General features: G+C 40.4%; 1 protein-coding gene and 1 non-coding gene across 2 annotated transcripts in view; one reads left to right on the top strand and one right to left on the bottom strand.

Moving 5' to 3' along the window:
- The window catches only part of CRYZ (crystallin zeta), a 28,530-nt gene extending 11,403 nt beyond the window's left edge, over positions 1 to 17,127 (top strand). Inside the window, exons 5-9 of the mRNA XM_004002087.5 lie at positions 5,935 to 5,986; positions 11,784 to 11,933; positions 15,500 to 15,601; positions 15,701 to 15,796; positions 16,206 to 17,127. Of these exons, the coding sequence (XP_004002136.1) occupies positions 5,935 to 5,986; positions 11,784 to 11,933; positions 15,500 to 15,601; positions 15,701 to 15,796; positions 16,206 to 16,370 (565 nt within the window). The 3' untranslated portion in view covers positions 16,371 to 17,127. The remainder of the gene's footprint in view (positions 1 to 5,934; positions 5,987 to 11,783; positions 11,934 to 15,499; positions 15,602 to 15,700; positions 15,797 to 16,205) is intronic.
- Positions 17,128 to 19,620: 2,493 nt separating this feature from the next.
- On the bottom strand, positions 19,621 to 19,692 carry TRNAW-CCA (transfer RNA tryptophan (anticodon CCA)). The gene has a single exon. It is a non-coding gene; the product is annotated as a tRNA-Trp (tRNA).
- Positions 19,693 to 19,954: the final 262 nt, after the last annotated feature.

Raw genomic sequence — 19,954 nt, 5'->3', positions numbered from 1 at the left:
ACAGCTGATGCCTGAGAATCTATATCTTAATCAAATTCCTTAGGTATTCGAAAAGCATCAGAGAGCATTATCCTGGGGGAGGGTAGCTGGGAATAGGGAGGGTATTCTAGAGAATGGGAAGAGCTGGTGTGGGGAGCAAACATAGGGGTCTCTGGGGAGAAGAGCTATAGCAGTTTGCTTTTGTTAGAAGATTTCAAGGCAAAGAGTGGTGAAGAATAAAGTTGGAACATAGTAATCTCTCAGTAAATGTTAGGTGTCATTATCAAATAGGTGCACCTCAGATTGTAAAACGCTAGATTTAGTGCTCACATATTGTTCTGTAAGGTCTTGGGGGTCATGTAGTGTTTTATTCAGGAGAATGATATTGTCATATCTGTGTTTTATTAGGATCACCCATCTGCTATGGGAAGGATGGATGTTATGACAAGAGTGGAGAAAGACATGGGAGAATCTTATAGAAGTACCCTCTGGACATTGTTAATACTTAAGGGCCAGAGCAAGGCTCATGGTAGAGGTGGAGAGGAAAGGATAACTATTTAGGGGGTAAAATCAGAAATATTTGGTAACTATTTGCATGTGGAGAATGAGGAAGAGAAAGAGCTTAAGAATACTTACAGCTTTATAATGGGTAATGTTTGACTTGACAAAGAGAAGGAGGGAAAAGTTTCAGAAGGAAACTGAGTTCAGTTTTGGTCATGAAACTGAGACAGACATCATCATGGAGAAGTCCAGCAGCCTGTCGGATGAAAGAGTCTGAAACTCAAAGGCTGGAGCTTTAAATTTGGGGCTGTCAGCATGTGGTAAGAGCTGACGAAGTGAAAGTCACTGAAATTCCTCTGGGAGTGAGAACACCAGTGCAGAGAGACTGGAGCTGTACTGAGCATTAATAGTTAGCATGTGGTCAGAGGTAGGGGACAGAGTCCTGAGAGAGGCAAAGGGAGGGTAACCCAAGGCCGAGAGTCTAGAGGTCACTGAGTCTGCTAAACATCCATAAGCCCGTGTGTGTTGAAGCCAGGAAGACCTCAGTTTTAGTACTGTCTCCACCTACTATTAGTCAAGTTGCTTTCCTGTCTCAACTGTAGTTTACTGACTTGAAAAATACAGATAATAATAGAAAGCACCTTGGGGTGTGGTAGAATTAGATGAGGTAATGCTTATAAAGCTGTTTAGTTCAGTTCAGTTGCTCAGTCATGTCCAACTCTTTGTGACCCCATGAATCGCAGCACGCCAAGCCTCCCTATCTATCACCAGCTCCGAGAGTCTATCCAAACACATGTCCATTGAGTTGGTGATGCCATCCAACCATCTCATCCTCTGTCGTCCCCTTCTCCTCCTGCCCTCAATCTTTCCCATCATCAGGGTCTTTCTCAAGGAGTCAGTTCTTCCCATCAGAAAGCCAAAGTATTGGAGTTTCAGCTTCAGCATCAGTCCTCCCAATGAGCACCCAGGACTGATCTCCTTTAGGATGGATTGGTTGGATCTCCTTGCAGTCCAAGGGACTCTCAAGAGTCTTCTCCAACACCACAGTTCAAAAGCATCAATTCTTTGGCGCTCAGCTTTCTTCACGGTCCAACTCTCACATCCATACATGACCAGTGGAAAAACCATAGCCTTGATTAGATGGACCTTTGTTGGCAAAGTAATGTCTCTGCTTTTGAATATGCTATCTAGGTTGGTCATAACTTTTCTTCCAAGGAGTAAGAGTCTTTTAATTTCATGGCTGCAGTCACCATCTGCAGTGATTTTGGAGCCCCCCAAAATAAAGTCTGACACTGTTTCCGCTGTTTCCCCATCTATTTCCCATGAAGTGATGGGACCAGATGCCATGATCTTCATTTTCTGAATGTTGAGTTTTAAGCCAACTTTTTCACTCTCCTCTTTCGCTTTCATCAAGAGGCTTTTTAGTTCCTCTTCACTTTCTGCCATAAGGGTGGTATCATCTGCATATCTGAGGTTATTGGTATTTCTCCAGGCAATCCTGATTCCAGCTTGTGCTTCCTCCAGCCCAGTGTTTCTAATGATGTACTCTGCATAGAAGTTAAATAAGCAGGGTGACAATATACAGCCTTGATGAACCAGTCTGTTGTTCCATATCCAGTTCTAACTGTTGCTTCCTGACCTGCATATATAAAGCTGTTAGTACGTGAATAGTACAGAGCAAGTGCTCAGTTAGCGTGGGTGGTGTTAGGGGTGGTAGCTGATGTTGCTACCAAGAAGGAAAGCTAGCTGTCAGTGCAGCAGTGAGAACTGTTTGGGAACAAAATAACAGCCAGGCTTAGTGATAGGAGGTCAGTGGTGGCTTTTGTCAGATCACTTTCAGTAGAGTGATGGAGCGAAGCTTGAATGAATGGGTTGAGAAAGGAAAAGGAAATCGATTCTTGAATGGAGACTACTCTTAAAAAGTGGGGAGACAGGCAGAAAGAGGTAGGAAAACTACTTGAAGAGAGTGTGGGAACAAAAGGTTTTTTTTTTTTTAAGATGGACAGGACTTGGTTATTTTTATAGCTAAGAAAGGATGTAGCCGAAATAGACAGATGGGAAGCTTGGAGAAGAGGGCAGAATAGTAGATGTAACAAGATCCCGTGCTGGGCAAGGATTGGACTTAGCATAGAGGTAGAGAGATTGGCTTCTGATCAAAAGGACAACTCGCCTGTCAAACCTGGCAGAGGCAGTGAGAGTCAATTCCTAGGCAGGTTGATAAGAAGTCCTGGGGTCCCCAAGGAGAGAAGGGTCTGGAATGCTCAAGGAGGAGGAAAGGACAAACTTTTTTTTCCTCTCCATTCCTTGGTCTTAGTCACATAAATCATGTTTTTATCTTTAAGCTTTGAACTGATGATTACACAACAAACATTTCAGTTTAAACTCTGTACTAAGGGTTATATAACAAAAATGTATCCTGCTTGAGGACAGTTTCTGGAAAAAACCTTCTGGCTAATCCTGTTATCTTAAAATGTAAATTATGGGAGTGGGTCTAGTAAGATCTTTACAAACTCCAGACATTCTTTTGATTCATTGTAATAACTAATTAAAAAGTATATAATTCCATTGCTAACACTAGGGAGGGGCACTCTTTCTGCCCCCGTCAGAAGCTTTCTCCATCTCTTTTATACTTTAATAAAACTTTATTACACAAAAGCTCTGAGCAATCAAGTCTCGTCTCTAGCCCTGGATTGAATTCTTCTCCAGAGGCCAAGAATCCCAGCGTCTTTTGTGGTTCAACAGCAACCTTTCAGCATTGGTGTACTTAATGGAAAGTTTGTGGGCAGGGAGGTGAGGCATTGAAGGAGCTCATATGTGATTGCTTCATTTTCATAACTAAATAGGAAGCAAAGTGACCTTTTGAGAATCAGAACTGTAGTGGTACCAAAATGCATGGTCATGTGATTTTTTTCTTAGGGTATTTAGCCATTTGGATACATTATCCAGGGAAAGTAGACCATAATATTAATCCAGGGCTGGAATATCAGTGGCAAATTGAAAGAGCACAAAGGAAATGGGAACACTGGAGAGAAAGAAGGAAGTTGGGGTAATGGCCCATGGCATCCAGGCTGATGGGAGTGTGGCAGGAACAGCAAGAGGGCAGAAAAGGAGCAGACAGCAAGCTCTGTGAAGCCAAAGAAAAGGTTTTGAGGGAATATGCGGTTACAGAATCAGAACAGGAGATCAAGACTGGTTATTAGTGTCTGATATTCCTCAGGTAGAATGGTTAGGGATGACTGCTAGGTATGGGAAGAGGGTGGTAGAAGTAGAGGAGAATTCAGGAATTTTGAGTTTTCTTCCCATGAATGTTGAAATCTGTCAGGTTAGGGCTGGATTTGGGGTGGAAGAAGAAACCTATCGGAAGCTCCAGTACTTTGGCCACCTGATGCGAAGAGCTGATTCATTGGAAAACACCCTGATGCTGGGAAAGATTGAGGGCAGGAGGAGAAGGGGATAACAGAGGACGAGATGGTTGGATGGCATCACTGACTCAATGGACATGAGTTTGAGCAAACTCCAGGAGATAGTGAAGGACAGGGAAGCCTGGCACGTCGCAGACAATAGGGTCACAAAGAGTTGGACATGACTTAGCAACTGAACAACAAGGAAACCTATGAGCCAGGTCCTAGGCTTCAGTGACTAGGAGGGGGTAACACAGCAGCACGGGAAGCCAGGCCATGAGCTCCAGCCCTGCTACAGGCCCCAGGGGCAGAGGACCGTTAGTGTTCTCCAGAGAAGCAGAACCAGCAGAATGTGTATATTGAGGGATGGAGTCCTGCTGAGTCTAAAGTCAGTAGAGAGGCCAGCAGGCTGGAGAGCCTGAGAAGAGCAGCTGTTCAAGTTTAGAGATAGTCTGCTCTCAGAATTTCTTGCTCTAGGAAAAGTCTGTCTTTGTTTTACTAAGACCTTCAAGTGGCCAGGCCAACCTACACTATGGAAGATAATCAGCTTTATTCAAAGTCTCCTGACTTAAACATTAATCTTATCCAGAATAGCACCTACACAGACATATCCAGAATGTTTGACCCATATCCAGCACCATGGCCCAGCCAAGCTGACACTCAAACTTAACCATCACAGTGACTACACGAGGATAGAAGGAAGGTAGCCATGGAGACCCAGTAGATGGTTTGCCTGCTTTTTCTCCACCTGCTGCAGGCCCAGAGGTTTAGGACAATGTACTTAGTGTGTGGAGACTTGTTTATAAGATTTAGAAAAAATCACTGGAAGTATTTCATGACCCAGAGTATAACATTGGTAATCCTATTCCCTTAAATTTGTATTCTACTTTTTAAAATGTCCAAGTGTTTTGGTAATAGCTGTCTCAGTTTATCACTCCAAACCCTCAGTTTAACTCACTGTGCTCAACCCCCCATCTCCAAGCGAGCATGTTGGAGAAACTTCATTTACTGACTCACAGCTGCCATTTGTCAGCTGTTGGCACACGGCCTTGAGCAGGACTCTGGGTGACTGTGTTCTCACTCCCAGATTGAACAGGATATCTATACAGGGTGGTATGATTTAGTTGCTAAGTTGTGTCAGACCCTTTGCGACCCCATGGACTATATAGCCCACCAGGTTCCTCTGTCCATGGGATTTTCCAGGTGAGACTATTGGAGTGGGTTTCCATTCCTTCTCCACTCTACAGGGTGACCACCCTCAATTGTCCTGGTGAACAAGGGATCCTCACTGAGAGATCCGGACCACACGGCCGTTGCTGGCCTGTGACGTCAGCATTTGTCCATGTGAAATGATAAAGCATCACTGTGTCCTGCTGCATGTTTTTGTTTTCAGTGTAATAGAAAAGGAGTGGGTGAACCAGAGGTCGAAAGAATATGTCATTTTACCAGAGGCTCTGGGCATTTTAGGGGGTGGTAGGGGAGCCTGTGTGACAGGACTTGTTATATTTCTTACTCTCTTCCCATCGCTGACTCAGCATTGGTTTCTGAAACAAGGGCTTGGAGGCTGTGCAGCCAGGTGTTGAAAAGCATGGAGAAGGAAGAGAGTAGCTGCTGCATTTACTCAGGTGTGAGTCTGAACCATGGAATAAAGACTGAGCTATAATGACCCTTTTTGAGACACTTTCTGTGGGAATGAATGGGAGACTCCAGTTCTTCCAGGTGAAGCAATTTCCCTTGACACATTCACAAAGCCTCTTAGCAGGTAGCACAATTATGATCCTGGCACCCCAACAATATCTGGCACATGGTTGACTCCCAGTAGACATTTGTTGAATGAATAAATGAATTGAATGTTTTCTTCTATCTGTGGCTCTAAAGAACCATTGTTTGAGTCTGGGGAGCGTGGAGAATATCTCGGGTTGTCTATCAGGATGAATTTCTTCTTTGGGTAACTGTTGGTTGACATGAAGGTAGAATTTTCTTAAGAATTATGACAAACACTGAGCTTAATTAGCTCCAAAGTAAGGCGATGAACCTATGCTTTCTTTTTCAGTGCCTGTGTGAAACCTGGAGAAAGTGTTCTGGTTCATGGAGCTAGTGGAGGAGTAAGTATTTTTTTCTTTAAAGTTTTCTGCCTTTTTTTTAAGAGGTTATGTTTGTGGGTTTCACATTATATTTCTTTAAGTTGCTTTTAAAAACCAAATTTATAAATATAGTCAAGGGTGATGACTTTTCTTCTTTTTGTAGTGAGACTTTAGATTCTGTCTTCTGAAGGTGATTCCCCATCATATTCGTTTAGCATTTCTTGGTTAATATATTCAACAGATTACCCGATCATAAATGTATGCATTCGGTTTTCCACCTGTGTTGGGTATGGACCAAGATAAACGGGCTTTGTTTTTCTTTTCAAGAAGTGACTGTTATAAGAATATTTATTTAGAATTTTAAACAGTTCTTTAAGGTTAATATAAATTCCACATCCCCTTAGATAAGAAAACTAAGGCTCATTAAAGCTTTGCCTCTGCTGCCCCAGACAGCACTGCAAAGCCACACTGTGGGTTCTTCATCCTTTCTAGTTCCCTTCCTGCTCGCCTGCTGCGCTTTGATGACATTCGCAGGGTGCATAGTGTACAGCTGTGTCCTTCACACCACAACCCACAACTTAAAATGCTAATGGGTGTGTGTCGGGGGATGGGGGTTGGGGAATGCTCAGAGCTTATCAAACCAGCCCTGCAGTGAAATCACCCAACACAGAGCTGTCAGAAACCTCTTCAAGAAACTGGCTGTCAATCTGCCTCCGAGGAGCTTAGAGGAAAAGTTAGAGCTCTGAGGTTGGAATTTAACAAGAAATCCACATGACCTCTATCCTGCATGTAGAGGCTTTAGAAATTTTGGAGACATTTCGCCTTTTTAAAATACAGGGCCTGGGGCTGGATGTATGAGGAAGCAGATTAACCCTTTCAGGACACTGGATTCCAGAGAGGAGATGGAAAGAAGTAACCTATCAGTGGCAGATTGTTCCCAGCATAATGAGGGGCATCCTGACAATGCATTTACCTCTAAAAGTGGACAGGCAATACAGAGAACTCAAACCTCTGTATAATTGTTACTTTCCGTGGATGTATCACTAGGTTTCAAGCCCAGCTTCCTATTTACTTCCAATAGATCAACTTAAGGATTTCACAGATAGACTGTTTACTTAAAAAAACACCAAGATTGTCTTTCTGGGGCTTGAGAAAATATGACACGTACCCTTTTCAAAAACTCCCATTGTTTAGCCTCACTGAAGAGGCAGTTTGGGGGTTAAATTAAATTTAGACCTAAATAAATAAATTTAATGCTAAATAAGTACAGAATCTGTCCAACATGTATTTATTTAAATTGCCTTGGCTTTCACAGAGCTAACCTTGTGCTCTGTATCAAAAAGAGAGATTTCAGTAGGAAGGGGAGAGACGAGTTTAAAGAAAATCTCTTTTTATTCCCTTTACCCTCTTGTAAAAAGCCAGGTCGCTTCATCATGATTTTTTTTTTAAAGCCAAATCCAGACTGTTCTCCGTGCTGGCTGAGTTTGTTAAATCCTTAGCTGGCAGGGATAGGCTGGCGACCTGGTGTGTGAAGCGCTTCTGATCCTGGCTGCCCATCAGGGGGAAACAGTGCTGGGTTTTGTCTTGCTTCTATTTGTACTTTCTGTCCTCATTTAAATCAAATTCCTTTGGGATTATGTTGTGTATTTAAAATGGTGGAGAATTTGTGAACACAGCCAACATCCTGATATGTTGGTGGGGAGTGCCCTGTTTTATTGTCAGCAAAATAAATAGAAGAAAAAATAGTTGACACATAATGGTATATAATCTATTGAAGAAATATTGTTAGTATAATTGTTGACAAGAATAGAATAAGCAACTCCTTTAAAATAGCTCTTCAAAGAGTGCCCCTTTTAAATAGTTAGATCATCAGGAGATAATATTTACATTATCTCTTAGTTTAAATCGTGGTTTTATCAGAGGCCCCCCCCTTTTTTTAATTGAAAAATTAAAGTGGCAAAAATCAGCCATGCTAACCCCATGGTGTATTGGTATTTCATGGAACTGAATGTTTCTCACACTCACAGTGAGTTCCTTGTTTGTTTTGGTTAAATCAAACAAATCCTCAGCATAACCCAGCTGGGTTCAGGCTCCTCACTCCCATATGCCGTACAGTCTTTAAGGTCTTATTTCAGGCTTGGGAGTTTGTGATTCTGTTACAATTTTAATTAGTTTCCATCATCTTTTTCATCTCAATTCTATCTTCCCCAGTCCATAATGATTGTATCTTCCTTTAAATCAGTGGTTTTCAATGAGAGGTAATTTCATACCATCTCTTCTCTCACTTGGGGACATTTGGTGGTGTCTGGGGGCATTTTTGAGTGTCACAACTGGATGAAAGGGTCTGGCATCCAGTGGACAGAAACTAGGCATGTTCATTCTAAGCACCCTTCACTGCACAGCATAGTCCCCACAGCAAAGAATTACCTGGCCCAATAGGGCCAAGTGTGAGAAAGCTTATTCTAAATGTATGGGCTGACCCTTATCTGTACCATTCATTTGGCATGGGATCAAACATTTTTCCTAGTATTATAATTTAAATGATTGCTTTTATCTATATTCCTAAAATAGTTTTATTTCTCCTTTATGCTAAGCACATTTATCTAGTGCTCTAGTGATCTCATGCAATCCTGTGGCTTTAAGTACTGTCTATAAACTGATGATTCTCAAATGTATATGTCCAATTCTGAACTCTTTTCAAGTCCATTATCATATTCAGCTAATGACTGAGCATCTTCAGTTGGCTGAATTCAGTGTGTTCAAAGTGAATTCTTGATGCTGTCACAAACTTGATCCTCACTCATCTGCCTCATCCAAGTCAATCTACCCAGTTATTCTGGCCTGAGACCTAGGAGATATTCTTAATTTTTCTCTATTCCTCACCTCCCACCTCCAATCTTTGATGAAGTCCTGATCTTCCTGCTCCCATTTCCCCCTACCTTCTTTTTGGCTCCCATATAATTAGAATGTTCTATTAAAAGCCTAAATCAGATCATATCCCTGTCCTGCTTAAACTCTCCAGTAGTTCTGCATGGCTCTTAAATATAATGCAAAGTCTTTACCTCCAAGGCCTTGTGTGCCTTGGCCTTTCTGTGCCTCTCTGGCCTCATCTTTGCTCCCTTCCGCATGTCCCACCCTTAAGCCTCTTGACCCTCTTTCTGATGTTTGAATGCCCCAAGCTCATCCCCACTTCAGCAGGATAGCCATGACCATTCAGTCTGCAGCATTCTCCAGCAGGCCTCCCAGACCTGTCCCAGACTGTGCTTGTCCCTCTCTCCATTCAGGTCTCTTCAGAATGCCTTTCCTGATGACCTAATTGGCCTGGTTCTCTAACTCTTTATAACCCAATATGCTATTTTTTTCAAGTAGTTTTCATTCTCTGAATTTACTTTATTCATCTATTTCTTCATGTGTTTGTTATCCCCCCCTTCCTAAGAACATACGTTTCATGTGTGAAGAACCCCATCTTGCACATCAGTTCAGTCAGTTCACTTGCATCTGACTCTGAGACTCCATGGACTGCAGCACGCCAGGCTTCCCTGTCAAGCACCAACTCCAGAGTTTACTAAAACTCATTCATGTCCATCAAGTCTGTGATGCCATCCAACAATCTCATCCTCTGTCATTCCCTTCTCCTGCCTTCAATCTTTCCCAGCATCAGGGTCTTTTCCAATGAGTCAGTTCTTCACATCAGGTGGCCAAAGTATTAGAGCTTCAGTTTCAGCATCAGTCCTTCCAATGAATATTCAGGACTGATTTCCTTTAGGATTGATGACTTTGATCTCCGTACAGGCCAAGGGACTCTCAAGAGTTTTCTCCAACACCACAGTTCAAAAACATCGTTCATCAGTGCTCAGCTTTCTTTATAGTCCAACTCTCGAATTCATACATGACTACCGGAGAAACCATAGCTTTGACTAGACGGACCTTTGTTGGCAAAGTAATGTCTCTGCTTTTTAATGTGCTGTCTAGGTTGGTCATAAGTTTTTTCCAAGGAGCAAGTGTCTTTTAATTTCATGGCTTCAGTCACCATCTGCAGTGATTTTAGAGCCCAAAAAGATAAAGTCTGTAACTGTTTCCATTGTTTCCTCATCTATTTGCCGTGAGGTGATGGGACCAGATGCCGTGAAATTAGTTTTCTGAATGTTGAGCTTTAAGCCAACTTTTTCACCCTCCTCTTTCACTTTCATCAAGAGGCTCTTTAGTTCTTTGCTTTCTGCCATAAGGGTGATGTCATCTGCATATCTGAGGTTATTGATGTTTCTTCTGACAATATTAATTCCAGTTTGTGCTTCATCCAGCCTGGCATTTCACATGATGTACTCTGCAAATAAGTTCAATAAGCAGGGTGAAAATATAGAACTTTGACATATTCCTTTCCCTATTTGGAACTGGTCTGTTGTTCCATGTCCAATTCTAACTGTTGCTTCTTGACCTGCATACAGATTTCTCAAGAGACAGATCAGGTGGTCTGGTATTCCCATCTCTTTAAGAATTTTCCACAGTTTGTTGTGATCTTCACAGTAAAGGCTTTGGCATGGTCAATAAAGCAGATATTTTTCTGGTATTCTCTTGCTTTTTTGATGATCCAACAGATGTTGGCAATTTGATCTCTGGTTCCTCTGCCTTCTAAATCCAGCTTGAACCTATGGAAGTTCTTGGTTCATGTACTGTTGAAGCCTGGCTTGGAGAATTTTGAGCATTATTTTGCTAGCATGTGAGATGAGTGCAGTTGTACGGTAGTTTGAACATTCTTTGGCATTCCCTTTCTTAAGGATTGGAATGAAAACTGACCTTTTCCAGTCCTGTGGCCACTGCTGAGTTTTCCAAATTTGCTGGCATATTGAGTGCAGCACTTTCACAGCATCATCTTTCAGGATTTGAAATAGCTCAACTGGAATTCCATCACCTCCACTAGCTTTGTAGTGATGCTTCCTAAGGCCTACTTGACTTCACATTCCAGGATGTCTGGCTCTAAGTGAGTGATCACACCATCATGGTTATCTGGATCATGAAGATCCTTTTTGTGTGGTTCTTCTGTGTATTCTTGCCACCTCTTCTTAGTATCTTCTGCTTCTATTAGCTCCATACCATTTCTGTCATTTATCGTGCCCATCTTTGCATGAAATGTTCCCTTGGTATCATTAATTTTCTTGAAAAGATCTCTAGTCTTTCCCATTCTGTTGTTTTCCTCTATTTGTTCGCATTGATCGCTAAGGAAGACTTTTTTAATCTCTCCTTGCTATTCTTTGGAACTTTTCTTTCAAAAAGGTATATCTTTCCTTTTCTCCTTTGCCTTTCACTTCTCTTCTTTTCACAGCTATTTGTAAGGCCTCCTCAGACAACCATTTTTCATTTTTGAATTTCTTTTTCTTGGGGACGATCTTGATCACTGCCTCCTGTAAAATGCCACAAACCTCCATCCATAGTTCTTCAGGCACTCTGTCTATCGTATGTCTTGAATGTAGTAAATAATAAATGTTTATCGTATTCATGAATATAAAATTGCCCATGTACATACCTGTCTCTTCTACATAAGTGGTAGATGACTTACTGTTCTTATCTAGTATTTTATATGTACTGTTAAAGTATGAAGTCACTGACTATATTTTGACCATCTTTAAACCCTATATCTTCTGTACAAAGCAGATGCTAAGTGAACATTTTGCAGTGTTTCTTATTGCTTTGTTTAGACTCTTAACATTTATTAGCAATACTCTAGAACATAGAAGAACCTTACATTAATTGTATGTATTTGATAAATGTTTGCAGAGATGCAAAGTTCCTAAAACTACTGGGCTGTATTTTGTTTTTTAAGGTTGGAATAGCAGCATGCCAAATTGCGAGAGCTTACGGCTTAAAGGTTTTGGGCACAGCTAGTACTGAGGAAGGACAAAAGATTGTTTTGGAAAATGGAGCCCACAAAGTGTTTAATCACAAAGAAGCTAACTATATTGATAAAATTAAGGTAAAATTGTTCTATAATTTTATAAAACTAAAATTTTGTGTCATGTTCTTTTGTAAGTTTTTTTTAATCAACTACTCTCTTCAAGTTGTTTGTTTTGCCTATGTGTTTTAAAGCTTTAATTAATTTAAAAGTAGAGATGTCTACTTTTCGAACCTTCACTATCATTTCTGTCTTATTTATTTTTACTAAATAAAATATAGCCTCTCTAGAGGCTTATAGTTATAAAAATCAGTACTCTTTAATGCAAATCACATTTTAAGTAAAGCCACAGCTTTGTATTTGCAGCTGTGAGGCATTTTTTAAACATTTATTTTTATATATTGTGAAATGATCACCACAGTAAATTTAGTTAACATCTGTCCCCATACACCGTTATAAAATTTTATTTCTTGTGATGAGAACTTTTAAGATCTATTCTCTTAGCAACTTTCAAACATGTAATACAGTATTTCTAACTGTAGTCACTGTCCATTACATCCTCGTGATTTATTTATTTTACAACTGTAAATTTGTGCCTTTTGATCCCACCTTTATCCATTTCACCCCGTTCCCCACCCCTTGCCCCACCTCTGGCATCAAAAAGGTATTCTTAATATAACTTCTATTGGTATAAATTTTCCATAGAAAGTTAAATTATCCATGGATTACAGACTGGATCTGTCTGGCCTAGGGAATTAAGTTCCTTTGTTTACTGGATGTTTTTGGAGGAGAAACCGCTGCCTCATCAAAATGGTGAGGCAGGATTTACTGTGTCATCTATTCCATTGCTGCAGTCTCATGCAAGCAGGTTCTGGAGTTCTCCATCTTTGCCATAGCAACAATTCATTAAACACTGCTTACTTTGCTGATCCTCACACTACTTGCTCATGTTGAGAAAGAATTAGGATATCCAAGGTACTGATTACAGTGTAAACAAGGTCATTACAAACTGCGGAAGAAACGAGTGTGAGTTTGTTTGTTACCTCTAAATCATCTTGCCAAAAACCTGAATAAAGGCTCTCCTTTGTATATGCTGAGGAATACAAAATTGATTGAGCATGCACTCCTGATATCATTATCAAAGATGAAAATTGGCCAGTTATTTTAAGAATAGGTTTTTGTTTTGCAATGTAATTCTAAGACCATAAGACCTTATAGCTTCTATCTCTTATACTGGTTCCTCCTGCTTAAGTCTCTCTCATTCTCCAAAAACATTCTCTTAACCTTTTCTCCTCACCTTCCCTCCTTTACCACACATTTCTTGAAAAAGTAGGGGGTACTTAAACTCTTACTTCCTTACCTCCCACTGCAATTTTGCTTCCACCCCAGGGCTTTCCAGGTGGCCCTAGTGGTCAAGAACCTGCCTGACAGTGTAGGAGATGTAAGAGATGCAGGTTCGATCCTTGGGTCAGGAAGATGCCCTTGACAAGTGCAACCCATCCCAATATTCTTGGCTGGAGAATCCCATGGATGGAGGAGCCTGGTGGGCTACAGTCCATGGGGTCGCAAAGAGTCAAACATTACTGAAGTGACTTAGCCCGCGCGCACATACCAGCTACTTACCTGGCTTGTCAGGGGCACTGATAATCCCATCACCAGTCAGCTGCTCTTGGCTCAGTTCTCATTGTACTTGACCCTGACCACACCTCCTGGAAGCTGGCTCTCTTCTCACTTCTCTAACTTCACTTGTAGTCTCCCTCCTCTTCATTTCACTTGGTATTCCATAGGTCTTTCCTCTTGGTCTCTCACTTTCTCTGGTGCTACACCGTCATCCTGACCATCTCATACATGTCCTTACACTGCTGGTTTCCAGCACTGTCTCTGGCCTGTTTCATTCCTTCACACCATCAGCCTGCTAGACATGGCTGTTCATCTGGTCCCCCAGGATAGACACCCACATTTCATTTCCCGTTCCTGTTGTTTAATCACCTTTCTGCCTCTTGCACATCAAATTGGTCACCTTATCTATCAGTTTGATCTCTGACATGCCTTTCATATCTGTCTCTGTTTCTCTTTCCCCTTCACTGTTGTAACTTCATTTAGTCCTCATCTTTTCCAGTCTTGACTTACTCACAGCTGAGCTAATGCCCCCTTCTGTCTCCTCTACTGTCTCCAGAGTTATTTGGTTCTCTGTTTCAAAGAAAGAAACAGAAAAACATCCTCAGAAATAAACGAGAGCTCCATGAGAATAGGAATTTCTATTTTCTTGTTCCCTGCTGTACTTCCAGGGCCTAAAACAATGCCTGGCACAAGAATTAACCAATGAACATCTGTCTCCACAAAGTCCGAATCTTTTAACGTAGCATTTGATGTATTTTCATAGTCTGAACCAATTTGTAGTCTCTTATCTCCTACCTCTCCCCTCCCACCCCCGCCCCCATCTCCTTCACAAATGCATACTCCAGCTCTGCTGGGCCACTTGCCAATTCCAGCTTTGACTCTCCATTCCTGTGTCTTTGCTCTTCTGTTTCTTTTGTCCAGACTGACTGCCTCATGTCTAGCTTCTCCTTGACCCTTATTCCTTCTGTTCTACTTAAGAACTCCTACTTACCCCTCAGGACTGAGATCGTCATCTCTGTGGAATTTTCTTTGACCTTTACAGGTGATCAGAGTTGTAACTTTTTCCCTCCTCTAAAACGTATGGTTTGTTTCCCTGGTGGCTCAGATGGTAAAGCATCTGTCTGCAGTGCAGGAGACCTGGGTTCGATCCCTGGGTCGGGAAGATCCCCTGGAGAAGGAAATGGCAGCCCACTCCAGTACTCTTGCCTGGAAGATCCCATGGACCGAGGAACCTGGTAGGCTACAGTCCATGGGGTCGCGAAGAGTCAGATACGACTTCACTTTCACTTTCAATGCAGTACTTAGCCCATCACATCACACCTTTAATTGTAGTGTTTTCCATTTTCCTCTTTATTTTGGGTTCTCTATGTCCATCTTGACATTCATAATACCTCACACAGTGCTGGGCATAGGTGTTCATGTTTTTCTTAAAATGAAAATATATAGCTTAGCTTATTTAAGAGCTGGTTTTAGATGTTGGGAATTGACATCAGAAAGACCAAAAGAAAAGGAGTACTGTTCCAAGCTGATTGAAGACCACTGAGAACACAACTAAATGTGCATGCGCACACACACACACACACACACACACGCACACACACAGAATACTGCAATACCAAAAAGTCAGTATTTTTTTTCTTTTGTTGTCTGTTTTTTAATAAAAATGGGAGCACCAGTGCAGTTTTTGATTTTTGATTTGTTGCTTCTTCCTCTATTAAAATACATTTTGAAGACAGAAAATTTTCACCTAAGGAAGAAGTACTTTATAGTCAAGTTGAGTCTAAACACATGAAAATTTTGGACAAATTTTATTTCATTATAGCAATTTATTTAATACAAATCTGTCATTTTAGATGTGGCTGGTACCTTGGAATTACAGCATCACTGTATAATTAAGTTATCTTAAAATTGGCATTATTACTCTTTAAAAATATAGCATTTTATGTCATTTTAAATATATTTCTGTAATATATGGCACTATGATAATTTTTTTTTCTAATCTACTTGCATTCTTTTATATTATATAGAAATCTGTTGGTGAAAAAGGAGTTGATGTGATTATTGAAATGTTAGCTAATGTAAATCTTAGCAATGATTTGAATCTTTTGTCACATGGAGGACGAGTAATAGTAAGTATTTCCTTTTTTTTAATCACTCTGCAGTTTTTTCATAATTTAACACTATTTTGCAGTAATCTTTAACTATAGACATGTTGTTTTTCATACTAGGTTGTTGGCAGCAGAGGCCCTATTGAAATAAACCCACGGGACACCATGACAAAGGAATCCAGCATAAAAGGAGTTACTCTGTTTTCATCCACCAAGGTAGAAAAGTGATACATTGGGGTAATTTGCCTAGTCAGGCAGACTGAAAATTTAAGTCGATGTTAAGGTTAGTTATCTAAGTGGGTTAAGGATTAATCCCTGGAAGAATACTAGGGTGACAATATAATTTATTTTCAGGCCAGGGCACTTATGAAGGAGAGAGGAGATACTGTTGGTAATTACCAGTTACTCCATAACAATAGCTATTTTGTAAACTGAGACTGCCACAGACAAATTGCAGTGTTGGTTAACATATAGGAAACTACTGTTTTTATAGTTCTGGACAAGTTGACAAAAGCCACAGATTTACGAGAAAACTCGTACTGCTTTCTTAGACTCTAAAAAATGTTAATGCTTCTGAAAATTGTCATGTGTTCCTCTATTGAAAAAGACGTTTTCTTTCCCTCAGGAGGAATTTCAGCAGTTTGCAGCAGCCCTTCAAGCCGGAATGGAAATTGGTTGGTTGAAACCAGTAATAGGTCCCCAGTATTTACTGGAGAAGGCTGCCCAGGCTCATGAAAATATCATTCATAGCAGTGGGGCTACTGGGAAAATGATTCTTCTCTTAAAATGATCAATCCTTCCATTGATTTCCTGTGTAATTAGAGGTTCCATATCTCAGTTTTATGTGCATTGTGTTTGCTCTACTTAGCATTCATTTGATTCAGTGAATTTTAGTGATCATAAGCATTGGAGTACTGTTTATTTGATAGCTGGCAACTTTCTTTATGCCTTCTACTTCTCATCAAGGAATCACTGTAGTAGGAAATAGGATGTTAGTGGTCACTTGGCATTGGAGGACATTACAGAAATTCCTAACCGATACTCATCATTAATCCCATACCTTTGACTAAAACATACTAATCCAAAATAGGACTGCTTAATTTCCATGCCTACTTCTCCTTATAAAGGCTCTTTAATCTCTGATTAGCCCAGAACTGCATTGGACTCTGATGATTCTCTGAGTAAGCGAGACCCCTTTCCCAAACTAATCCCATCTAGATCTACAAGTCTCTCAGAAAGGCAAGATAAACAGTGTTCAGGGAAATTTGTTATTTTCCCAATATCCCCAATAGTTTATGATATTCACTAGGTTAATGAGCCACATATTCTGTGAGAACAGCAGCTTTCTTTTTGCTATAATGATACTGGGTGCATAGTTTCCAAATAGATATGTATTGATTGATTCAACTTCAGAGTACATTTAGAATTATCTCTGTGATTGGGATCATATATTTTTATTTAAACTAATAATCAAATTAGCATTAAGAATGATCTGCTTTTGTTATTATAACATGGTAATTGCAATAAATTCTAGAGGCAATTAAAAATGGTGGTTTTCCTGTTTATTTTACATGTAATACTTGCCTTATATCAGGTTTACATAGCACCAAACTAAGGTTACTTCCTAACAGTGTTCTGTGTTGGAAGTCTTTATCTAAACTAAATAAAAGGTTAATTACCTGGAAATCTTACCATCAATAATACATATGTTAGTCGCTCAGTCATGTCCAGCTCTTTGCAACCCCATGGACTTAGCCCACCAGGATCCTCTCCATGGGATTTCCAAGGCATTAATATTGGAGTGGGTTGCCATTTACTTCTTCAGGGGATCATCCTGACCAGGAATCTAACCCAGGTCGCCTGCATTCTGCATTGGTGGTGGATTCTTTACCATCTGAGCACTAGGGAAGCCATTAACATTATGTCTCAGGAAATGAGGTTTGATTGTTATTTTTGTTCTTGTGTTTCTTCATGTGAACACAGCCTCCTGTCTGTTGTTGTATGGTTGATTCTCTTGACCTAATTTGTTCTGTTGAATAACAATTTCTAGTTTAAACTGGGAATCCTGCTTTCATAGTGAACAGACAGCACTGCTAACTTTTATAATTCAGGGCCGTCATTGGCTTCTGGCTCATGTGCCATGCAGAAGTGTTTTTACTATTTGTATTTTCCAAGTTTATTTGTTATTTCTTTTACAGGTTAGTCTTGTACAGTAAAATAACATTTGAAAAGTTGTTTAAAAAGCAGTGTTATGAATCTAGAGACTAGCATTTTATATCATTTCAAAATGGAAGATTTCTTCCAATTCAAAAAGATAAAGGAATAACTATTTTGTAAAAGTCAGCTTAATCTGTTTTCACATTTGCCTCATCTGTTGAATAAGCTAAAGCATACTGCTGACTTAACACTGCACAATTCATTAATACAGTTCAGTTATTTCAAAGAAAAACCTGGCCAAATTTTATGCATTAACTACTAGATTCGTGATTATATAGCATTGGACGTATTTCCTGCACACATCTGATTGTCATTCTAGTTCTGTCCTTGTCTGAGTTTTCAGCAAACCATTTCCACAGCACTATTGCTGCTTATAGTCCAGGGCTACTACCCCAGTCACCGGTGCTGTCCCTGATACAAAATAGAGAATAACTTGTAGAATCAGCAAGCATTATTTCATGTTTTAACCATCTGAGTTTCCGTCCATTTGCTTTGACCTTAGTGTTTGCTTAGAATCATATAATATGTGTGTTAAAAGATCAAACAGATCAGCTACCCTGAGCCTAAGAAGGTGAACTGTCATGCCAGTGGTCACATGATTAGTAGGATAAAGCTGAGCTGACATTATGTTGGTGGCCTGAGATTAAACTCATTTAATTTCCAGGCCTTTGGCATTCCTGGCTTTTAACCCTAGCTATTACACTTGTTGGGCTGCCTGCTTTCCAGCCTCATTTTGCCCGAGATTGTTAGTTCTGACCCTGTTAATCATTTTTGCCTCAGTTGTCACTTACCTTCTGATTCAAGTCTTTTATGAAGGGATTATTCTATTATTTCAAAATGTTGAATACATTGAGTTTAGAAGGCACTGTGCTGGAATTTGAGGATACAAAGGTATATAAGACATAGTCCACATTCTTGAGCTTAGAATGGAGTAGAGATGAGAGCTGAGTAAAACACATGGAGTAAAATGTGTGTGTGTGTGTGTGTATATATATATATATATATGTATAGATAGATAGATTTATTTTAAGGAATTTTCTCATACAATTATGGGGCCTGATGAGTTTCTGTATTGCAGTACTAAGGCAGAATTATTTCTCTGGGAAACCTCAATTTTTGTCCTATGGCTTTCAACTGATTGCATGAGGCCTACCTGCATCATGGAGGGTAATCTACGTAAAACAATCTACTTAAAACATGATACATTGACACAAAACTGACCATCACAAAAGGTGACCTAGGGACAAAAATGAGGGACACCTATGTAGCTTGAGGTTGCCAATTACACACTTATATTTCAATGGATTTGTTCGCTCCTGCTATCCAAAGTAGCTTTGGCCAGAGAAGTACAAAATAACTTGTATGCTTCAGAAAAGGGAAGAAAAATTAGGTAGCATTTTATAATGTCTTTAGCTCAGCTTTACAGAGGCAAGAAATCCTATGTGTGCCAAGGGGCCTCCACAATTTGCAATGTAAAAGCTTTTTTTCTGCACAAGATAACTCAAGAACAGCAGGTCACTTTGACCTGCTCTTTCAATCTCTTCAACCATGTCTCACAGACAGGAAAACACCTCAGCTCAATCCTTAGTTCTTTTTCCAATGCTACCTTTTCCTTTGGTCCAGTGATTTTTTTTTTTAATGTCATTTAAAACTGTCATAGGACAATTTTGCTAATCCATAGGGCTTGAAGGTGAAGGTGAAGTCGCTCAGTCGTGTCCGACTCTTTGTGACCCCGTGGACTGTAACCTACTAGGCTTCTCCGTCCATGGGATTCTCCAGGCAAGAATACTGGAGTGGATTGCCATTTCCTTCTCCAGGGGATCTTCCCGACCCAGGGATCGAACCCGGGTCTCCTGCATTGGAGGCAGACGCTTTAACCTCTGAGCCACCAGGGAAGCAATCCATAGGGCTTAGGAATAGCTTGTTTTGTGGGAGCTTCCTCCAGCCAAGGAAGGAGTCTAGGAAATGTATCACAGAAAGAAATCTAAATCCACTTTGACCCGTGTCAATGATCGATAGGTGTTGATGGGGACAGTCCATGTATATTCTTTAAGAGGGAGTCTAACACTGATCCCAAACTGATTTCCTGATATAGACGCTCATTAAGCATGTGTTAAATGTGGCGATGGGCTTTCCAGGTGGCTCAGTAGGAAAGAA

This window comes from Ovis aries, chromosome 1 (genome assembly GCF_016772045.2).
Source record: "Ovis aries strain OAR_USU_Benz2616 breed Rambouillet chromosome 1, ARS-UI_Ramb_v3.0, whole genome shotgun sequence".
NCBI classification, from domain to species: Eukaryota; Metazoa; Chordata; class Mammalia; order Artiodactyla; family Bovidae; genus Ovis; species Ovis aries.
Note: the sequence above shows the minus strand (reverse complement) of the source record. Positions and strands in the feature narration are given on the sequence as shown.